General features: G+C 42.3%; 1 protein-coding gene across 13 annotated transcripts in view; it reads left to right on the forward strand.

Moving 5' to 3' along the window:
• The window catches only part of Mtmr1 (myotubularin related protein 1), a 33,508-nt gene that overhangs the window by 11,317 nt on the left and 1,686 nt on the right, over window positions 1-20,505 (forward strand). For 6 of the 13 annotated variants that reach the window (XM_087593023.1, XM_087593022.1, XM_087593024.1 and 3 more), the window contains 12 exon segments: window positions 1,261-1,336; window positions 4,172-4,266; window positions 4,554-4,661; window positions 5,853-5,954; window positions 6,393-6,476; window positions 6,767-6,916; window positions 7,592-7,780; window positions 11,932-12,117; window positions 13,160-13,366; window positions 14,316-14,408; window positions 18,415-18,528; window positions 19,345-19,521. In XM_087593023.1, the coding sequence (XP_087449149.1) occupies window positions 1,261-1,336; window positions 4,172-4,266; window positions 4,554-4,661; window positions 5,853-5,954; window positions 6,393-6,476; window positions 6,767-6,916; window positions 7,592-7,780; window positions 11,932-12,117; window positions 13,160-13,366; window positions 14,316-14,408; window positions 18,415-18,528; window positions 19,345-19,521 (1,581 nt within the window). 13 annotated transcript variants of the gene reach the window in all.

Here is a 20,505-nt window from a genome sequence, read left to right on the forward strand (position 1 = left end):
TTGTCTATGTGATTTTAACTTTTTGATAAGGAAACAGTGGGCCGTATAATCTTCTGCCCCCCGGTACAAGAGACACGCATACCATACCCTTGATCAGCATTGCACACCCCGTTTTCTGATGGACGTTAACGTTTTCCCAAGTGTGCACAGGTATTTCTTCCGGAAAGGCATTATCACTGTGGCTGATGAACTTAGTGGCTCCTTAGTTTCCTTGAAGGGTCTGAAGTTAGTTATAGAAATGAATTGACCCTGAGAATCATGATGAACACACCCTATCCTACGGTATACACACGCTATAATGCACAGTGTACATACGCTATAATGCACAGCGTACATACACTATAATGCACAGTATACATACACTATAATGCGGTGTACATATGCTATAATGCAGTGTACATACGCTATAATGCAGTGTACATATGCTATCATGCACAGTGTACATACGCGATCATGCACAGTGTACATATGCTATGATGCACAGTGTACATACGCTATGATGCAGGTCCAGTATTCTTTATCTTAAATGTTTGGTCCACGTGTTCCAGATTTTGTGACTTTTCTTATTTTGGAGCATTGGATGGAACCCAAGCCTAAACATGAATTTTGTGTGCCTTCTACATGTCAAACACGTAAACTAAGGGGGAGATTCTATATAGTACTTCTTAGTGTGTGCGTGGTGTTGTGATATCTACTAGTATCATCTTGTAGCCTAGGAGAATGAACGTTGGCGTTCCCATTCTTTATGCTCCCTGTCATACACAGACACACACATGCACATGCACACACACACTTACACACATGCACACACACACAGACACACACATAGACACACACACTTACACGCTTGCATGTATCCGGGACTCAGTGCCCAAGTGCAGGACTTTGCTAAGTTGTGCACTGTTCTGACCCCATTCCCCAGTTCTATTCCCTGGTCTCCTATTCAGAAGGCGACGCCTGAGCTCATTTTCACACTTAATGTCTGTATGGCGGTTGTAGCGATCTGTCCGTCCCGCCATTTCTGCATTCACGCCTTCTACCTGTCCTCCGCACGTGTGTCGCAACCATGTGCTAGAGTGCGCAGCATGGTGTCCTGTGGCGCTGAGCTTTGAGATTATAATTATGTTATTAAGGGGTGGGGCAGATGTCTCTTTTGCACGTCTCTTTTGCATGTCCTTTTTACACGATTCCATGTATTTCTCGAGAGACCCCGAGAGACAGATGGTAAGTGAGACCTGTCTCTGTTTGCTTTCTCGCCAGGCTCTGAGGGATGGAAATAAACTGGCGCAGATGGAGGAAGCTCCGCTTTTCCCGGGGGAGTCCATTAAGGCCATTGGTGAGTTCGACTTGGCTCATGGGAGTCTACGAGACGTGGTTTCTGTGAGCGTGGGTTGTATGTAGTACGTAATGTATATACATATATATACATATACATATATGAATACGTATATGTATATATAGTACGTGTTTGGGAAGCCATTGCCACTCTCATGGTGATGAAAATCTCCAAACCCTAAAGTAGTTTCTTTTTTTCTCTTCTCCTATTTATTCCTTGATCCCCCAAAACTATAGACTACTTTATTTCCTTGCACTTCCCAGAAGTGAATTCACAGTTTTTTTTTGTTTTGGCTGTACTTCCAATCAAATAATTGTTTGGATATACCACCAAATTGTGACATCGGTTAGCAACCGTCTTTTTTTCGTTGCTGCATACTATTCCGTCGTCAGAGTCCATTCCTATGTGGATGTATGTCTGGGTTGTTTCTGCTGCTTTTTTTTTTAACTGATTATTGTGCATTTATTTATATCAATCTTGTAACACACATAGAAAGATATACATGAATACAACTGAATCATTCAACCATCAACTATGAAATCCCTTAAGGCCTTTCTTTCCTTTTTTCTTTCTTTCATTCTTTTTTTTAAAAAAAAAATTATTAGACATATTCCTTTACTTACATCTCAATCGTTATTTATTTTATAAATAAAACTGTTATGAATTTATTCACTGTTTACGATTGGTGATTTACCCACAAAACCCCCTGGACTGGGACGTAAGTCACTGACTTGAGATCTCCCTCCAATCATTGCTCTCCACGGCCTCTTGAATTATGATTTCTGTTTTCCTGACATTTGATGCTTTCGATTTCTTCTTGACCCACACATGACTTAAGGACAGGTTGTTCGTACACACACTCAGGAGCGGAGGCAGGAGGATGAGGTCTGAGCTCACCTACAGTGATATAGGTTGAGATCAGCTCACAGTTGATGAGGCCTTGTCTGAAAAACAAGCAAAAATGCTAGAAACACAACGTGAATTTCGTGATCTGAATTTACCCCAAGGCTTGTATTATGGCGCAGAAGATGGTCTTTTGAGCGCTGTGTATACAGTAGAATTGAACACGTGTTCTGCTATTATTGATTGTAGAATTGAACACGTGCTATGCTATTATTGCCTCCTTTATTCCTGGTTATAGACTTTGCTCTGAAAATCTTTGTTTGATTATTATTATGGGTATTATAGCTTTTTCCTGATCAGTAGACCTACTTTCAATATTAAAGTATTCATGTCGCTCTTAGCTTTGTGAATTTGCCCACAGTAGGCCTCATTCTGCTTCCAGGTCACACACATTCTTTTGCCCTCTTTTTCCCTCTCAACCCCTACGACCTTTTCCCTTCCATGTTATTTCCCCACCTAGTTTCATGGTCTGTCTCCATAGACATGTGAGACACACATGTTAAAGTCTAGGATGTGCATATAATAGGAAGTATGTGTGTGTTTCCGAGTGTGGCTTAGTTTACGTTACTCTCCAGCTGCATTCGTTTTCCTAAAAATATCATGATTCCACCTTCTTTATGGTAAACATGGTACCACGTATGCATTTACTGTGTTTTTGTTCATTTTCGTATGTAAAGTGGGTTTCTTTCTAGCCACCTATAGTCGAGGTTTTTGGTTTTTTTTTTTCTTTTGTCTGCAATTTGATAACCTGCGCCTCGTGTTTAGGCTGCTGAGGTCATTCACGTGTTACACTCATATGATTAATTTTAAAATTGTTCTCTCGTCTCATTTTTTCTTATGTCTTATTTAGCTCTTGCTCTCTCCTTTGCCTTTTCGGTCATGTTTTAGTTTCATTGAGGCCTCTTTTCTTCTTGTGTCCCAGCCCTGAGGACCTAACTGAGAGCCTAAATGCTTGTCAGGCGAGTTCCCAGCCACTGCGCTCTCCCCTAATTAACTGAATGCGTTTTACCTGTCTGCACGATTCATGTATGATACCTTATGTCATTTTATACTTTTTTTTTTTTTTTTTTTTTTGGGAGCTGAGGACTGAACCCAAGGCCTTGCGCTTGCTAGGCAATTTATACTTTCTTTGAGACAGGTTCTCATTATGGAGTCCTAGCCGGCCTAAAACTTTCTATTTTGCCTAGGCTGTCCCTAAACTCATAGAGATCCCCACCCCCCAACCCTGTGCCTGCTTCCCCAGTACCAGGATTAACTGTGCTGTAAACGCTCTGGATGTTGATTTCATTTTTATCTTTTAAGGATGGCATTACTAATGGCGGCCTGACGTTCTAGACATGCACTTATCGGCACATTCTCTGGCTGGCTCCACGACCCTTTACCCCCACTGCAGCTGTAGGAGCAAACATAGGACAGTCAGCATATCAAATTACAGAAAAATAAGGAGAGTGCTTTGACCACTGAGCCATCCTACCATCATGCCTTACATCTGTAACCGTGCATGTTCCGGTCACTCCACACAATCTTTATGATAGATGTGAATCTTTTAACATCAGCAGGAATTAAATATGCTGTGGAGACTCGGTAAAGAACAGAAAGTTAGCTCTGATAAGGAATTTTCTTTTTGTTTTTGTTTAGAGGCAGAGTCTTTTTTTTTCCACTTCCCAGACAGCTTGCAACTTTTCTATTGCTATAAGGGTTTTTACTTAAGCATCTTTAAGTAGGCAATCAGAGTTTGGAACTATGTCGGGAAACATCTGTGCTATCATATAGAATATATATATAATAATTGATATAATTCCTTAAAATTTTAAATTCCCAGAAGGCCGGACGGTCCAGGTGTGTTGTGGATATCACGGAAGCACACGCGTGTGAGAGTCACAGAAGCACATGTGTGTGAGAGTCACCGCTGCTTTGGTTTTGTTCTTTCAGTGAAGGACGTCATCTACATCTGCCCGTTCGCGGGAGCCGTGAGTGGGACCCTGACAGTGACGGACTTCAAAATGTTCTTCAAAAACGTGGAAAGGGTGAGTCCTTAACGCGTGCTCGGGTGTTAAGATCTTACCATAATGTAAATAATTTTATGTCATTGATTTACCATCACGTAAATAATTTTACGTCATTGATTTCCTGTTTGCTGAGTTGTCACTGTGGTTTGGGTATTGACCTCCTGAGGTCTATGATTACCTCTCAGACGCCAGTTTCTTAAGTGCAAACACAACTGCACTTCACAGTAAATAGACACACAAGTGTGCAGCGACGTAAGAAGTGAAAACGTGAAAAGACGTGATAGGCGTTTAATTGTCATCCCCAGGACCCGCATTTCATCCTCGACGTCCCGCTTGGAGTCATCAGCAGAGTGGAGAAGATCGGTGCCCAGAGCCACGGGGACAATTCCTGTGGTATAGAGATTGTGTGCAAGGTAGGCTGCAAACACCCGAGAGCACCGGCGCCAGGCAGACCGTGCTGGACTCTGCTCACTTGTGCCCCTTATGGTCTTGCATCGTAGGAGTGATTTATACTGCTTGCAGGGGGCGTTATTATTATACACACACACACACACACACACACACACACACACACACCACACACACACACATATACACTCACACATATATACACACACACACACACATATACACACACATATATACACACACATATATACATACACACATATATACATACACACACATATACACACATATATACACACATATATACATACATATACACACATATATACACATATATATACACACATATATACATATATAAACATACATATATACACACACATATATACATATATATAAACATGCATATATACACACACATAATACACACATGTATACACACACTCATATATATATACACACACATATATACACACACACATATATACACACACTCATATATACACACACACACATACACACACACACACACACACACACACACACATATGTATACACACACACCCCTTGGTGAGTTGATAGAAACATTGATTGGGAAACCATTTTAAGAAATCATTATTAAGAAATAGTGTTTATTCTATTGACACAAAGACTCGCTAAGGCGACTCACAGTGAGTGCATAGGGGAAGCACCGTCTGCACATGAGTGCATAGGGGAAGCATTTGTAACATTCCTTTTCACGGATGACTCGTTCAGCAGCTTAGCCTGAACAATAAATTCCACTTTGGCCAGGAAGTGCACAGAATGCGGTTGTACATCTTATGTGAGCAAACATTATTTTTAACTATCCTGCTGACTCTCCTTCCCAATGTTTACGTCCCCTTTATTCCATTTTTCTTAACTTTTTTCTTTTCTTTTTAATTTTTTTCCTTTTTTCTCCATTTTTTCCTTTTTAATTTTTTTCCTTTTTTTTCTCCTTTTTTTCTTTTTTATTCCCTATTTTTTCCTTCTTTTTTTTCTTAATTTTTAAAAGCTCACTGGGAGTATTCTTGTTGACTTGTCTTCTGTTAGTTGAAAAACTGTAGAGTACAAAACAAGGGATGAATAAAAGTCTTCCGTGTGTGCTGTGTCAGGGCGTCTGGCTAACAAGTGCTCATTCCATGTTGAATAGCTGAGCTTTGTTCATCGTTTCCTAGGACATGAGGAACCTGAGACTCGCGTATAAGCAGGAAGAACAGAGAAAACTTGGGATATTTGAGAACCTCAACAAGCACGCTTTTCCTCTTTCCAATGGACAGGTGAGCACAGCGAAGCAAACCTTCCTTGGGTGTCCAGCAATTCCACATTTATACATTTCTTTTGGGTTTAGTCCTTATCTCTTTCTGTGACGTAGCTAAATGCAAAAATTTGGATTTTATATCTCTTGCATAATAACTAAATTCAAATATTTTATCTCTCCTGCATAACGAATGATTAAGAAAAGCTTCTATGAGTTCAAGGCCATCCTGGTCTATAGAGCGAGTTCCAGGACAGCCGGGGCTACGTAGACAGACCCTGCCTGGAAAAACAAATTAAAGAAAGAAAAAACAACAAAGAAAAGAAAGAAGTGGGGGCTCCTAAGTTATTACTTTAAAACGTGCAGATTAAAACAGAACCGGTAGCAGAATGAACGAAGGTTTATAGTTTGTTATGGGATAACAAACACTGACGTGCGTTTTGTGGATTTTCGTCTCTAGGCGCTGTTTGCGTTCAACTATAAAGAGAAGTTTCCAGTTAACGGCTGGAAAGTCTACGACCCAGTGTCTGAATACAAGAGACAGGTAGAGTACGTCACTTGTCACATGGGATGCGGTAGTTTCCTTGTCCTTACTGAAAGGACAGATGTGCAGCCACGGAGAAGAAGCTGTGCTTCCAGATGTTTTTGCATTCCAGGCCTCATAAAGAATGGATGAATGAGGATCCACGCTGTCGTTAATTTGATTTGAGGCACCGTTATTTTAATAGCAATAAGCAAGTTATAAACGAATAAATGTGATTCATGGTTTGTTTGTTTGTTTGTTTATTTATTTATTTATTTATTTCCCGTTCTTCTTCCTCTAACGTCCTACAGGGCCTGCCAAATGAGAGCTGGAAAATATCCAAAATCAACAGTAATTATGAGTTCTGCGATACCTACCCTGCCGTCATCGTTGTGCCAACGAGCGTGAAAGATGATGACCTTCTGAAAGTGTCAGCCTTTCGAGCAAAGGGCAGAGTCCCTGTGAGTAATGAGCTTTGTTGTTCAGAAAGAAACAGGCACAACATCTCTATGTGCACTGCTCACCTGTTCTGCACCCACCTCTATGTGCACTGCTTACCTGTTCTGCACCTACCTCTATGTGCACTGTTCACCTGTTCTGTACCCACCTCTATGTGCACTGCTCACTTTTGATCTGAAGAAATACCTCATTATACAAACACTCATTTATTTTATTTCTGTAGTTACATGGGAATGAAATAATCATGCCCAGGAGGAAGGGATGGTTTCTTCAAGTTTACAACTGAATTATTTTGTGTCCTTGGACCTCTGTAGAAAAATGGGAGATCTGAGATATATCTATCTATATATCTATCTATATCTATCTATCTATATATATGTATGTGTATATGTATGTATGTTTTTGATAAGAGACCTCACTGTGCTATTTATGTTATTATAAAGATATGATGTTTTTATATTAGAAAAATATGGAGCTTGACAGTCAAATAGAAATGGGATTAGATTTTAGTAATAGTTCGATTTAAGTTTTATCTTATTTGGAGTGATAGGATTTCAAAGGAGAAAGGGATTTTTAGAATGTCTCATTGTACTTTTTGTCAACTAATTAGATAATATATTATATTACGAATGACACCCCTCAGCGGATATTTATTATTTGTTGCCCTAAAACATCAGGTGTTGTCGTGGATTCATCCGGAGAGTCAGGCCACAATTACACGTTGCGGCCAGCCATTGGTGGGTCCCAACGATAAACGCTGCAAAGAAGATGAGAAATACCTGCAGACCATCATGGATGCCAATGCGCAGTCACATAAACTCACTATCTTCGATGCCCGGCAGAACAGTGTTGCCGATACTAACAAGGTATGTGTTTGGTAGCCTTGGAGAAAACGTGGGGTTTTTGTTTGTTCGCTTGTTTGTTTTTTCATGCTTTCTATAAGTCTTCATCGTTTTAGAACGCGCCATTGAATCTTGCCTTTTTCATAACTTTCCCACAGTTTAGTTTGACGACTCGATGAAGCAAAGCCCTATAGAGAGAACTACGTAAACTAGTGCGTGTTTTAATGAAACCACCACAGGCCCTTTGGAAGTCCCTCTAATAAATTTACTGATTGTTTAACCAATTCATAACTTTAAATAAATATATATATATATATATATATACACATTCAGTATCTTTAAATATATATTCTAAATATATATATATTCAGTATCTTTAAATATATATTCTAAATATATATGTATATTCAGTATCTTTAAATATATATTCTAAATATATATAGATATATTCAGTATCTTTAAATGTATATATTCTAAATATATATAGAGAGATGTATTCAGTATCTTTATGTATATTTTCTAAATGTATATATCCTGAGGATATCATGATGACCTTTAGGGCCCTCTCGAGGTCATCCAAGGTTATCCCAGAGATCTGGTTCGGTTTTGTTTCTCAGATAAGGTTGTGTTCGCAATCAGCAGGGGTTTATTCTGTTCACCTTTAGTGAGGGCCACTTTTCAGCCTACTTTACAGACTTCTCCTGACTGCTGGGTCTTTGCAAAGAAGGCAACCTTGGGGCCTGGAGGGGTGGCTCAGTGGTTAGAGCACCGACTGCTCTCTCAGAGATCCTGAGTTCAATTCCCAGCAACCACATGGTGGCTTACAACCATTTGTAATGGGATCTGATGCCCTCTTCTGGTGTGTCTGAAGACAGCCACAGTGTACTTATATATAATAAATAAATAAATCTTTAAAATAAAAAAAAGAATGCAACCTTATTTGAAAAATGAAACTAAACCACTATACTGCTTGTTCCCAGAACTCACAAAATACGAGAAAATTATGTGGAGAAGACAGACAGACAGACAGAGACAGGAGAAAGACTGTCCTTTTAATTATTTATGACTTTAAAATATTTACTATACTTTTGATTGACTAGAGTGGCACACAGCCATAGTGTGTGTGACGTTTTGTTTGCAGACTTGGGCACGTATAGGTAGTGTCTGCCCGTGTCACCGGTTTCTCTTAGGAACATTGGTTGGCCCTGACAGACACAGGTCTGTCTAATCAATTTTCGTTTTCTAGAACTCTCTCAACCTCACACCCCGCTCCTTAGAAGGCATCGGTTGGTTTCCTTCCTCGTCGTCTTCCTTTTTGTTTTGTCTTGAGACCCCCAAATGGTGGATCCCTGTGTCCTGTTATAGAACTGACGTGCAGTGTTCTTTTCACCCTATAGCCCTGGTGTGATAAATGAGCATCTGTGCATTGCCATAGGTGACCAATGAACTTTGACCCCCTAAGTCCATTCTGATTCTTAGTGTGCACGGGCTGCCTCCGTTCCTCCTCACAGAGTTTCCTCCCCATTGGCCACTGGCTCCCATATGTATGACATATACTACCAATGTATATATCACACTATCAGTGTGTATGTGTACATTATTGTATGTTAATATTTCTACGAATAGAGAAAACATGGCACATCCATACAGTGGTACCGAGTTTAACATAAAGAAGGTGGAATCATGGTATTTATAGGAAAACGAATGCAGCTGGAGAGCATTAGGTAAACTGAGCCACACTTGGAAACACACACATACCACACACTTCCTATTATATGCACATCCTAGATTGTCCACAGAGGCCATTTATGACTATCCGAGTATATTCTTTATTCTCCTCCTCTCCTCTGTCTTCCTTAAATATTGGTCTTCTGTAGACTTCTGGTCTATCCTTCTGTCTGTACGTTACCCGCTGTTCTGGAACGCCATGTGCATTTTCCTGTCTTCCCTTGTCACCCATCCCCATGACAGATCCTCCACACTGATATTCCAATTCCCAGTTTACACTTTTTCTGAGTTCCAGACATCTGTGTCCCCTGCCCCGTAAATGCAGAGAATCATAGGCTTTATTTCCTTCCCGGATGACCCTGTTCCTCTACCGTCTGGCCCGTCCGCTTGTATATCATTCCTTCCCACGGCCTGGTGCGACTTGTGCAAAATTCATCTTCATTTCAGGAAGCACTGTCCTCACCCACCTTTGCGCCCCGTCTGTCTTCGGGGTTCTTGTCTGTACCCTAACTCGTGTCGTCTTCGCTTTTGGCCGTGCAGGTATCCGGTGCCTCCTGTGCTATCCTAGAGCACGCCACCCTCAACCCTGCGCTGCTCTGGATCCTGTTCTCTTCCGCCAACCCTGGCCAACTTGTGCACTGGATAGTTAGTCGCAGGCTAAATTAATACGGCGTCTTCGTGGTACGGAAGTTTACCTTTTTATGGAGATAAAAATTCAGATAACATAAAACTCCTAAGTTTGTAACTTGAAGGACTTCCTCTATATTTACAATATATAATATTTATAATTCCTCTATATAGTATATAATATTTATAATTCTGCTATATTTATAATACATAATATTTATAATAATTACAATACTGTAAAAGTAGCTCTCCTGTCCCATTTCATCTCCCCAGATGGAACTCGGTATCCATTTGCCATCTCCTTCTCCCCTTTCCCCCATTCCCCTTGCCCAGCCTCTGGCCCCAAGCCATATGCTTTTATCTGAGTTGGACGATTCGTAGAAATAGAGTCCCCCGCTGAAGAACCCTTTTGTGTCTGTCTTCTGCCCTTCTTTTTCAAAGTCGGTCCGTTTTGCAGCACCCGTACCTCGTTCCTTTTTCCAGATGAGTCATGTTCTGTCGTGTGGGAGGATGACGTTCTGGTTGCCCACTCGTGTGTTTGTGAACATTTAAGTTGTTTCTCCCCATTGGCTGTGGTGACACAGGTCGTGCACTCATGGGTGTGAGAATCTGGAACAGGCACTCAAATAAAACTTACACATGGATGCTCACAGTCGCTGGAGGAGATGGGAATTCTTCCACCCATTGTTACTTCTGGGGTGTCAGGTTGCCACCAGTTTCTCTGAACTCTCCTCCGGGTGTGTTTTGAATATTGACCTTTGACCTCTGCAGAGTATAAGCCAGCTGCAGACCAGGTTTTATCCTAAGATCACTTGCGTCCCTTTCTGTCATACTCATTTGCTCTTGTTAAGTTGCTAAGATAAGTTTTGCAGTTTCCAAACCCCACATTGTTTTGACAGATGTGCAGACGTGTTGTGACAGTGTGACATGTTCTTGGTGAATACATGGCACCAGCAGAAGGGACCCTGCATGAAGGCCACACGGTCCTGGTTTAAACTATCAGTGCACAGGTGCTCGCTTTTGTGTACAGGTCAGAGGACAACCTTGCAGGATTTGCCTCTCTCCTTCGTCAATTCTCAGTGTCAATCAAATGCAGGTTGTCAGGCTCAGTGGCAAGCGCCTTCCCCACTGAGCCATTCCCTACTGAGCCATTTTGCTGGCCCAACGAGTATTTTTTATAAGAAAAGCAGAGACGAAGGCACAGACAGGGGAGATAAATGGCAAACATGGAAATAGACATTAACTGATGGGATTCAGAATCCTTCTAGACACTTCTAAGGAATTATGACCCCCCCTGACCCCCCTCCCGGCACCCATATTCCAGCCTCCTGGCCTTGAGGTGTGGTGACTGCTGCACTGCAATTAGATGGTGTGTTTCTGCTGGTTTGCGCCACCTCTGTGTGCACTGCTCACCTGTTCTCTGCCCACCTCTATGTGCACTGCTCACTTTGTAGAAGGTGAAAATGCTGGCAACAGGGAAGACTGGATTAGCAGGCTTATCAGATGGATGAACAAAAGCGTTGTCGCCCGTGGTATTTTTATAATCTGGTCAGTTAGTAAAAAGTCACAGCCTGGCCAATTGAAAGAACAAAAAAAAAATTAACATTTAATTAATAGCAAAATAATTAATAGCTATTAATCATTATTAGTAATTAACATCTTAATTAGTATTAGGCCAGCCAGGGCTGCATAGTGAAACACATATTTAGTTGTTATAATTAATAATAATTGATTATTACAATTCATTATTAATTGTAAATATTTATTAATTATAAATATATTAATTGTAAATAAATTATTGTTATTGCTTTTTTTTACAGGCGAAGGGCGGCGGATATGAATGTGAAAGCGCTTACCCTAACGCGGAGCTCATCTTCCTGGAGATACCCAACATTCACGTGATGAGGGAGTCACTCCGTAAGTTGAAGGAGGTCGTGTACCCTGCCATCGACGAGTCGCACTGGCTGTCCAATGTGGACGGGACGCACTGGCTGGAATACATAAGGGTAAACGCGTCCAACCTTTTATCCCATTTCCCCAATCACGTATGCAACCAACCGTGTGTCGTAAATATTTCTGTTTATAAACGTTTTTTCAACATTGCGCATTAACACATCTCAGCTGCATAGGAAAGCTTTTGGACATTCTGGTGCAGAACAGGTGATCAGTGCACATAGAGGTGGTCTTTGCGGGGTGGGGGAGTGCTTTTCTGACAAAAATTTACAGCGTTTTATTTACAGATCAACCGATGAATAAAAGGCAGGGCCACGTAGCCCAGGTTAGCTCCCAGATTTGTTGTGGGGCTGAAGTTGTTTTGATCTTCTGATTCTCCTGACTCCACCCTCCTAGCGGCAGGTTTTCTAAATAGTTGTGTTTTTTTAAAGCTAGGGTTTCGATTTTAATCATACGTGTACGTGGAGATTGGTATATACGTGTATATATGAACACCTGAGCCTGAAGAAAGCCTGAGGTTGCTTCCCCGGTGCTGGGGTTATAGGTGTGCAATAGATACAGTGAGTCAGGTTTTTAGTAGAACTTTCTGATCCTTCAATCAACGACCCGATTTATTTAATCATTTTTATAATTTTAAAAATAAATGACCCAATTTATTTTAATTGTTTCTATAATTTTAAGTGACTTTTCCCGTGGCTTTTTTTGTGGGGGATGACGCGGGGTTTCTCCGTGTAGTGCTGGCTGTCCTACAACTTGCTCTGTAGGCCAGGCTAGCCTCAAACTTTCTGACCCTTCCATAACTGGCCCTATTTATTTAAATTGTTTTTGTAATTAAAAAAAAAAAAACCCAAACCCGATGCTCACATTTCCCAGTGATTCTTAATTTCCTGTTTGTCCTTGTTCCTTTGTCTCGTGTTTTGTTTTGTTTGGGGGACACTGGGGCTAGAACTTAGGAACTTACCGAAATCGAGCCTCAGCCCTAGATAGCATCCTTGTGTGGTTCAGTGATTAGAATGTGCAAACTTTCGCACAGAATTGTCTCGTATATGGTTAACGCTCAGTGTAGCCTCGTCCATTTCACCTTCTTTCCCACAGGTCCTTCTGGCTGGGGCAGTGAGAATTGCGGATAAAATAGAGTCTGGGAAAACGTCTGTGGTCGTCCACTGCAGTGACGGCTGGGACCGCACGCCCCAGCTCACATCTCTGGCAATGCTCATGTTGGACAGTTACTACCGAACCATCCCAGGGTTCGAGGCCCTCATAGAAAAGGAGTGGATAAGCTTCGGACACAGGTTTGCACTGGTATGTCAGTTGGGTCACATATGTGTGTGTGGCATTTGGTAACGTACATTTACAGTCCTGTAGCTGTTTTCTTTCACATACGTGTGTGGCATTTGGTGACATACATTTACAGGCATGTAGCTGTTTTCTTTCACATACGTGTGTGTGGCATTTGGTGACATACATTTACACACATGCAGCTGTTTTCTTTCACATACGTGTGTGTGGCATTTGGTAACATACATTTACACACGTGAGCAACCGTTTTTCTTTGTACTGGATTTGAATTTTCATAATGGAACACCATGGACCTCTGCATTGTATGTTCCCATTAGGCCTTACTTTTGTGTAATTACACGTTTCTGTTAAAATGAGTCAAGTCCACATGACGCAGAATTCATCAACTTAAGGTGCTTAGTGTGCTGTTCTGCATTCACGACGCTGTGTAACCATTACTTCTTTCCAACCCCTAAACCTATTTGCAACCCCAAATGGAAGCCCCATAAACATTAGTCAGTGTATACATTGTCACCCCAAATGGAAGTCCCATGTACATTAGTAAGAGTATACATTGTCACCCCAAATGGAAGCCCCATATACATTAGTCAGTATATACATTGTCACCCCAAATAGAAGCCCCATATACATTAGTCAGTGTATACATTGTCACCCCAAATAGAAGCCCCATATACATTAGTCAGTGTATACACTATTTTCACTCCCTTCAATCCCCAGACTCATAATCTGCAAGACTCACGGGATACCTGCAACCGGTTAATTCCGCACAGCTACATGGGATCTTCTCACTGGCTTTCCTGCTAGCCCCAGATAATTTAGTCTGTTCTGTCAGCGGCATTGATTCTGTGAACCCCACGTCACTGTCACCTGGGCCCTGTGTGCCATCAGTATCGGTCCCAATCGCCAATGCCTTTCCTGGGAAATCCTGTGATCCGTGTTGGCTTCTTTCCAGAGAGTGGGCCACGGTGACGACAACCACGCTGACGCTGACCGGTCGCCTATATTTCTCCAGTTCATTGATTGCGTTTGGCAGATGACAAGGCAGGTAAGGGATTTCTTGCCTATCACTACAGTCTGCTTCAGACATGTCTCACAGTGGAAAATTAAATTCCCATCCATGCTTCATGCAAAACGTGTGTTACATATATCCCTTCCATATGTCCTCAGTGTGGTTCGATTCTCATTCACGTGAACAAAAAATTAGAAACACTTTTCTTCCCTGCTTACTGGTTAGCAATGTTCCGCAGCTTGGTTTTAAATAAGGCTGCTTAGGTTTTCCCATGATTTCTAACATGCATGTGTGAGTTTGGAGTCCCTGGGATAGGAGACCGGGCCAGGAACACGGAATCAGGAAGAAAGACTAAATGCTCCAAGGTCCTGTTCGAAACACAGGAATATGTGTCTGTCAGAGTTTTGCAGAGCTGCCCTTTGTGATGCCATGGGTTCACAGGCTGGGAAGCGCAGTGGTTTGTTTCCGACCTTCCCAGTGCTCCCAACTCTTGAACATGGCTCCTCATGGTGACCCCGAAACACAAAATCGTTTTCATTACTTCTTCACGACTATGAATTTGCTGCTTTTACAGATCATAATGTAAATGTTTTTGGAGATGTTTGCAAAGGGTTTGCCTTCCAACCAGTGGGTGGGGTAGTGCAGTGTGGAGACTATAGATCCGCGGGTGGGGTAGTGCAGTGCAAAGTGTATAGACTGACTTTTAAAAGAGGAACTAGAGCAGAAGATCAAGAAAAGAGAGCATGAATCACATTTTAGAAAACTTACCTTGAAAATTAAATGCAAAAAAAAAAAAAAAAAAAACCAAAACAGTCTGGTCGCTGTCTGCAGGACGTGCACCAGCTTGCTTTACCTAAACGCTTATGAACACACACGTTGGCGTGCACGTGCGTGTCTTTCACTTCAAGTTGATTTCCATCCCTCATGCTGACGAGTGCTATTTTGTGCTGCCTGTTGGTTTTTAACAAAGGAAATAAGGGATTTGGGTGGAATCACTCAGGGGTGTCTCACGACTCTTTGATTCTGTGCATTAAACGTGTGCACAATTTTCCTTAAAATAACATCTGAGCAGGAAATATCAGTGGAGAGTCTTTGGCTATAATCTAATAATTTTATATGTAACGAATCAGTGAAATATAAATATATATATATATATCTGAGTAATGCAATTTGCTCACTTTTCATTTGCACACGGCTGAATTGAGTTCAGTCCGTGTAAAGTCAGAAAAAAAAATCCCAGAATGCAACGCGCCGTTTCATGCATAGATGGTGCTATGGAAAAAAAATCCCAGAATGCAATGAGCGATTTCATGCATAGTCGGTGGTGCTACTTTATATAGGGACAAACCACGACAGAAGGAACTGTTGGAAATGCTCAAAAGAATCTTCAGCATCTCTGAAATATTCTAAGGTGTCTGTAGTTTTAACGATGTCACCTCTACTGCTTTTGTTCCTCGGGCAGTGCAGAATCTCAGAGTGTGTCATGACATGTTTTCTGAGACTATGTTTTAGGTAAATTAAAGGCAGGCAATCAACTTATAGCTTGTAAGTTTTACCTTCTGCTTGCAATTCCCCGGAAGTAACTGGGAACTCTGCTCAAGTCCTTCCTAAATTAAATTTCCCTGCCACGGTGCTCTGTGCCCAATTGTCATCTTGGTTGTCACACTGAAGATTAGACAAGGTAGTGTGCAAGCATCGTTCTGACTGGATATTAATCAATATTAATATTAATTCTGACTTAGTATTGATCCATGCTAAGAAATTAATATTTTTTTCTTCATATTAAGAATCCGTCCTTGGTATGAACCGACTTCTCGTACTTATGTTCATTGGCGTTGGTTCCAGTTTTCTTTGCTTCCTTAGCAGAGTGCATCTCAGTTAACACTCCCTCAGTCAACTCCGTGCACGCCAGCCGCTGAGGCCATTATTTCCAGATGTCTCATGGCTGCTGACTGGCTGTGACCGGCTGAAACCTGTTGGCGGTGGTGATAATAATAAGCTTCACAGAAATTCGGAAAAAAATGCATCATGTGTTGCCTAAGACAGTGGAGGTGACCATGTGGTTTTTATTCTTTAATTTCTTAATATTTCTTTTTTTATATTTCTTATATACATATTTTTAATATTTCTTAATATTGTCATTGATTTCTTTTTAACGTTGGTTTTTACTATGAAACCGGCCTCACATCTTTTTTTTAAGTGAGAAAGAGAGCGAGCTTTTTTATTTTAAAGTATTTTAAAGTATATATATATATTATATACTGTAGCTGTCTTCAGACACACCAGAAGAGGGAATCCAATCTCATTACAGATGGTCGTGAGCCACCATGTGGTTACTGGGATTTGAACTCAGGACCTTTGGAAGAGCAGTCAGTGCTCTTAACCACTGAGCCATCTCTCCAGCCTAAGGCCTCGAATCTTTTTAACATTGATTGATTTTTTTTTTTTTTTTTACTGTTAAACCAGCCTTGCATTCTTATAGAATAAACCAAACTCTGCCACGTTACAATCCCTTTTTCTATACTGCTAGACTCAGTTCGTTTACGCACAGGTAATGATTCAGGAGCTCGAGCTCATGGGATTGTGTTTGTGGGACAGTTCTTAAGTGTGAATAATCTGTAATGTGTGCAGAGCCGGTCATGCTCTCTATTCTTCTTAAATCACATCCGGCAAATGCTGATCTTGGAGGGTCCCTTCCTGTTCTCTGGTAAAATTCATTCATGTTACATCCTGGTTATAGTTGTTGGGGACCCGTATGAAGGCCAAGCTGCACATGTGCTATATGTGTGTGCTATGTGGGGGCGTAGTAGGTGCAGCACGTGTGCTATGTGTGTGTGTGTGGGTGTGTGGGTATGTGTGTCGGGGGGCAGGGCGTGGTATAGGTGCAGCCCACATATGTGCTCTTTGGTTGGTGGTTCAGTCTCTGGGGGCCCCCAAGGGTCCAGGTTTGTGGACTCTGCAGATCTTCTGGGGTTCCGATCCCCGCTGGATCCTCTAACTCTTCCACGAGATTCAGGGGCTGGTTCTCACCCATGGGATGGGTCTCAGGTTGGGCTGGTTGTAAGTTCCCTCGGCCTCGGCTCCATCGTTGTCCCTGCACATCTTGTAGTCAGGATCTATTTTGGGTTGGAGATCCTGTGACATCCGGGTCGGTATCCTTATCCCTCCATCCTCCAATGTCCATTTTATTTCCTCCCCTGGGCCTTCCTCGGTATTTTGTTTCCTTGGTTCTGTGCATGGTAGCATGGTACCTGTAATTCACAGCTGATACCCACTCATGAGTACACACCGTATACATCCATCTGGGTCTGCATTGCCTCACTCAGGACGATATTTTCTACTTTCTTTTTTCTTTTTCTTTTTGGAGCTGGGGACTGAACCTAGGGCCTTGCGCTTGCTAGGCAAGCGCTCTACCACTGAGCTAAATCCCCAACCTCTACTTTCATCCATTCGTCTGCAACATTCATGATGTCTTTCTCTTTTTAACGGCTGCATAGTATTCCACTGTGTAGACAAACTGCATTTTCTTTATCCATTCTTCAGTTGAGGGATATCTTGGTCATTCCCAGTTTCTGGCTACTACAAATAAAGCTGCCGTGAACATAGTGGGGCAAATGTCCCTGCGGTACGGTGGGACATCTTTTTGGGTACATGCCCAGGAGTGGTATACCTGGGTCTTGAGGTAGAACCATTCCTAGTTTTCTAAGAAACCGCCAGATCCCAGCGGCAATTTAAAAATATCCCTCCTGCTCCCTGTCCTCAGTAGCCCTTGACATCACTCAAGATTTCTTTTTTTTAAATCTTAGCCATTCTGGTTCGTGGGAGGTGGAATCTCAGGGTTGTTTCGATTTGCGTTTCCCCGACGACTGAGGATATCAAGGTGCTTCTGGGCCATCAGAGAAATAAATCAAAAAACAAACAAAAAAACCCAAAACCACAAAAAAAAAAAAAAAAAAAAAAAAAAACCCAAAATTGAGCGATATGACTTTGCTTCCGTGATTAAACTTTAAGAATGAACTTTAATTTTTCCTCTCCGTTTCAGTTCCCTTCGGCATTCGAGTTTAACGAGTTGTTCCTGATCGCAATTTTGGATCACCTGTACAGCTGCCTCTTCGGGACCTTCCTGTGCAACTGCGAGCAGCAGCGTGTCAGAGAGGTGAGCGCAGGTCACAGCGCGCTTCACAGCGCACGTCATAGCTATTCCGGGCGTACTGCGAAATCCACGTGTGTCCCTCGGTTTGATGAAACTTTATCAACTTTTAAAAAATATTTTAATTTATTTTATATGAATAAACAGGGTTTTATTTATTCCTATGAATATTTATTTATTTCTGCTAAGTTTTTAATTTTAAAAGGGAGGATTGAATGGTGGGTGTAATGGCATTGGAATCGAATCTCAATGCAGATGTTTAAATCCATCAATCCAGATGTTTAAAGCAGAACAAAACAAACCCACAACAGTGGAGTAAAATCTTTATCAATTTTCGTGACATAAATTAATTCTTCCGCCGACACAGTGAATGTGCTCATCGGAAGCGCAGTGCAGTCGCTGATGTTCAGTTCGGTGAGGCTTTTACCCACGCCTGTGGGATCCGCACGGCACCAGTGACACCCATTTTTCTGGTACCTCAGACACACACACACAGATACACCCAGACACACATACACATACACACACGCACACGTGCGCACATGCACAGACACACACACACAGGAATTAACAAATATTGGCCATTCATATAGAAAGTTCTCGTCCCTCCTCCCTGCAGCCAGTTTCCAGGTGTTGCCTCACTTTGGTGCTGTTTCTGGGGACAGCACATCTGCACATGAGGCTGTGTGCATCCAGATGTCTCAGTGTGTGAACTCAGCTCATTATTTAAAATACGTTTGTGTGAAAATAAGATAATAATAATAATCGCCCTCGGGGCTGCGGTGAGGAACTCACTCCCGTGTCCCGGTTGTTTGTTCCCAGGACGTCTGTGCAAAGACCCTGTCGCTGTGGTCCTACATCAACAGCCAACTCGACGAATTCTCCAACCCCTTCTTCGTGAGCTACGACCACCACGTGCTGTATCCGGTCGCGAGTGTTAGCCGCTTGGAATTGTGGGTAAATTACTACGTACGGTGGAACCCACGGATGAGGCCGCAGGTAATTTTCCGTTTTCTCGTTCTCATAAGGACATGACCTTTCTTCCTGGGCGAGGATGACGTCATAAGATGTATTCATGGTAGACGCTGACGTACTGAGGGTGCACTGCCCTAGGAGTTAGGGTTCCATGTTTTGTGTGTTCTAGAAGGTTCTTTGCCGTTACCAACCCCGCTCCGTTTACTGAGTTAAGAGTTCAAACTTTTTTTTTTTTAAAGATCTATATATTATATATAAATCGCTGTCTTCAGATACCAGAAGAGGGCATCAGATCCCATGACAAACGGTTGCAACCACCATGTGGGTACTGGGAATCGAACTCAGGACCTTTAGAAAGAGCAGTCGGTGCTCTGACCACTGAGACATCATTAATTATTATTAATGATGGCCACACCTGAGTAGTCGGATTATTGTGGCTTCCCCAGGGCCTTTCCGTGCTGACCTTGTCCCTAGCACCCGTGGGGCAGCCTGGGTAGCCGGCAGAAGCTCCGACCTGCAGGGCAGCCTGGTTAGATGTTACTGAAGTCGGTTAACTTCATCTCCGCGGGACACAGATGCCTGCGTAAAACCGACAGTTTAGGTCACCGCGTGGTGAAACTACAATTCCCAGACGCCTCTGCGCTCCGGACTGACGTGGGAGGGCAGTGTTGCCCCTGAGCTGATGGCGCTGGGTGAACTAAGCAGCCTCTTACAGCTCTTCACCACGTCACAAGGAGTGAGCCAGTGAGCAGCACCACACCACGGCCTCCTCTTCAGCTCCCACCTCCGGGTTCCTCCGGGTTCTCGCTCCGGGTCGCTGCCGCAATCTTCCCGCATGACAGCCACCTGAGAGCTGTGGGGTGAGATCAGTCCTCTCTGCCATGAGCTGCTTTCCGACCTTGTGTCGTTAATCCGTCAGAGATTGTCTTCTACGGTCGGGGTTTCTTTTACTGTGATGTTTATTACACATGGTTTGTGAGACCGGGCAGGTAAGCATCTGGGCAGTGA

This window comes from Rattus norvegicus, chromosome 18 (genome assembly GCF_021556685.1).
Source record: "Rattus norvegicus strain SHRSP/BbbUtx chromosome 18, alternate assembly SHRSP_T2T, whole genome shotgun sequence".
In the NCBI taxonomy this organism is placed as follows: domain Eukaryota; kingdom Metazoa; phylum Chordata; class Mammalia; order Rodentia; family Muridae; genus Rattus; species Rattus norvegicus.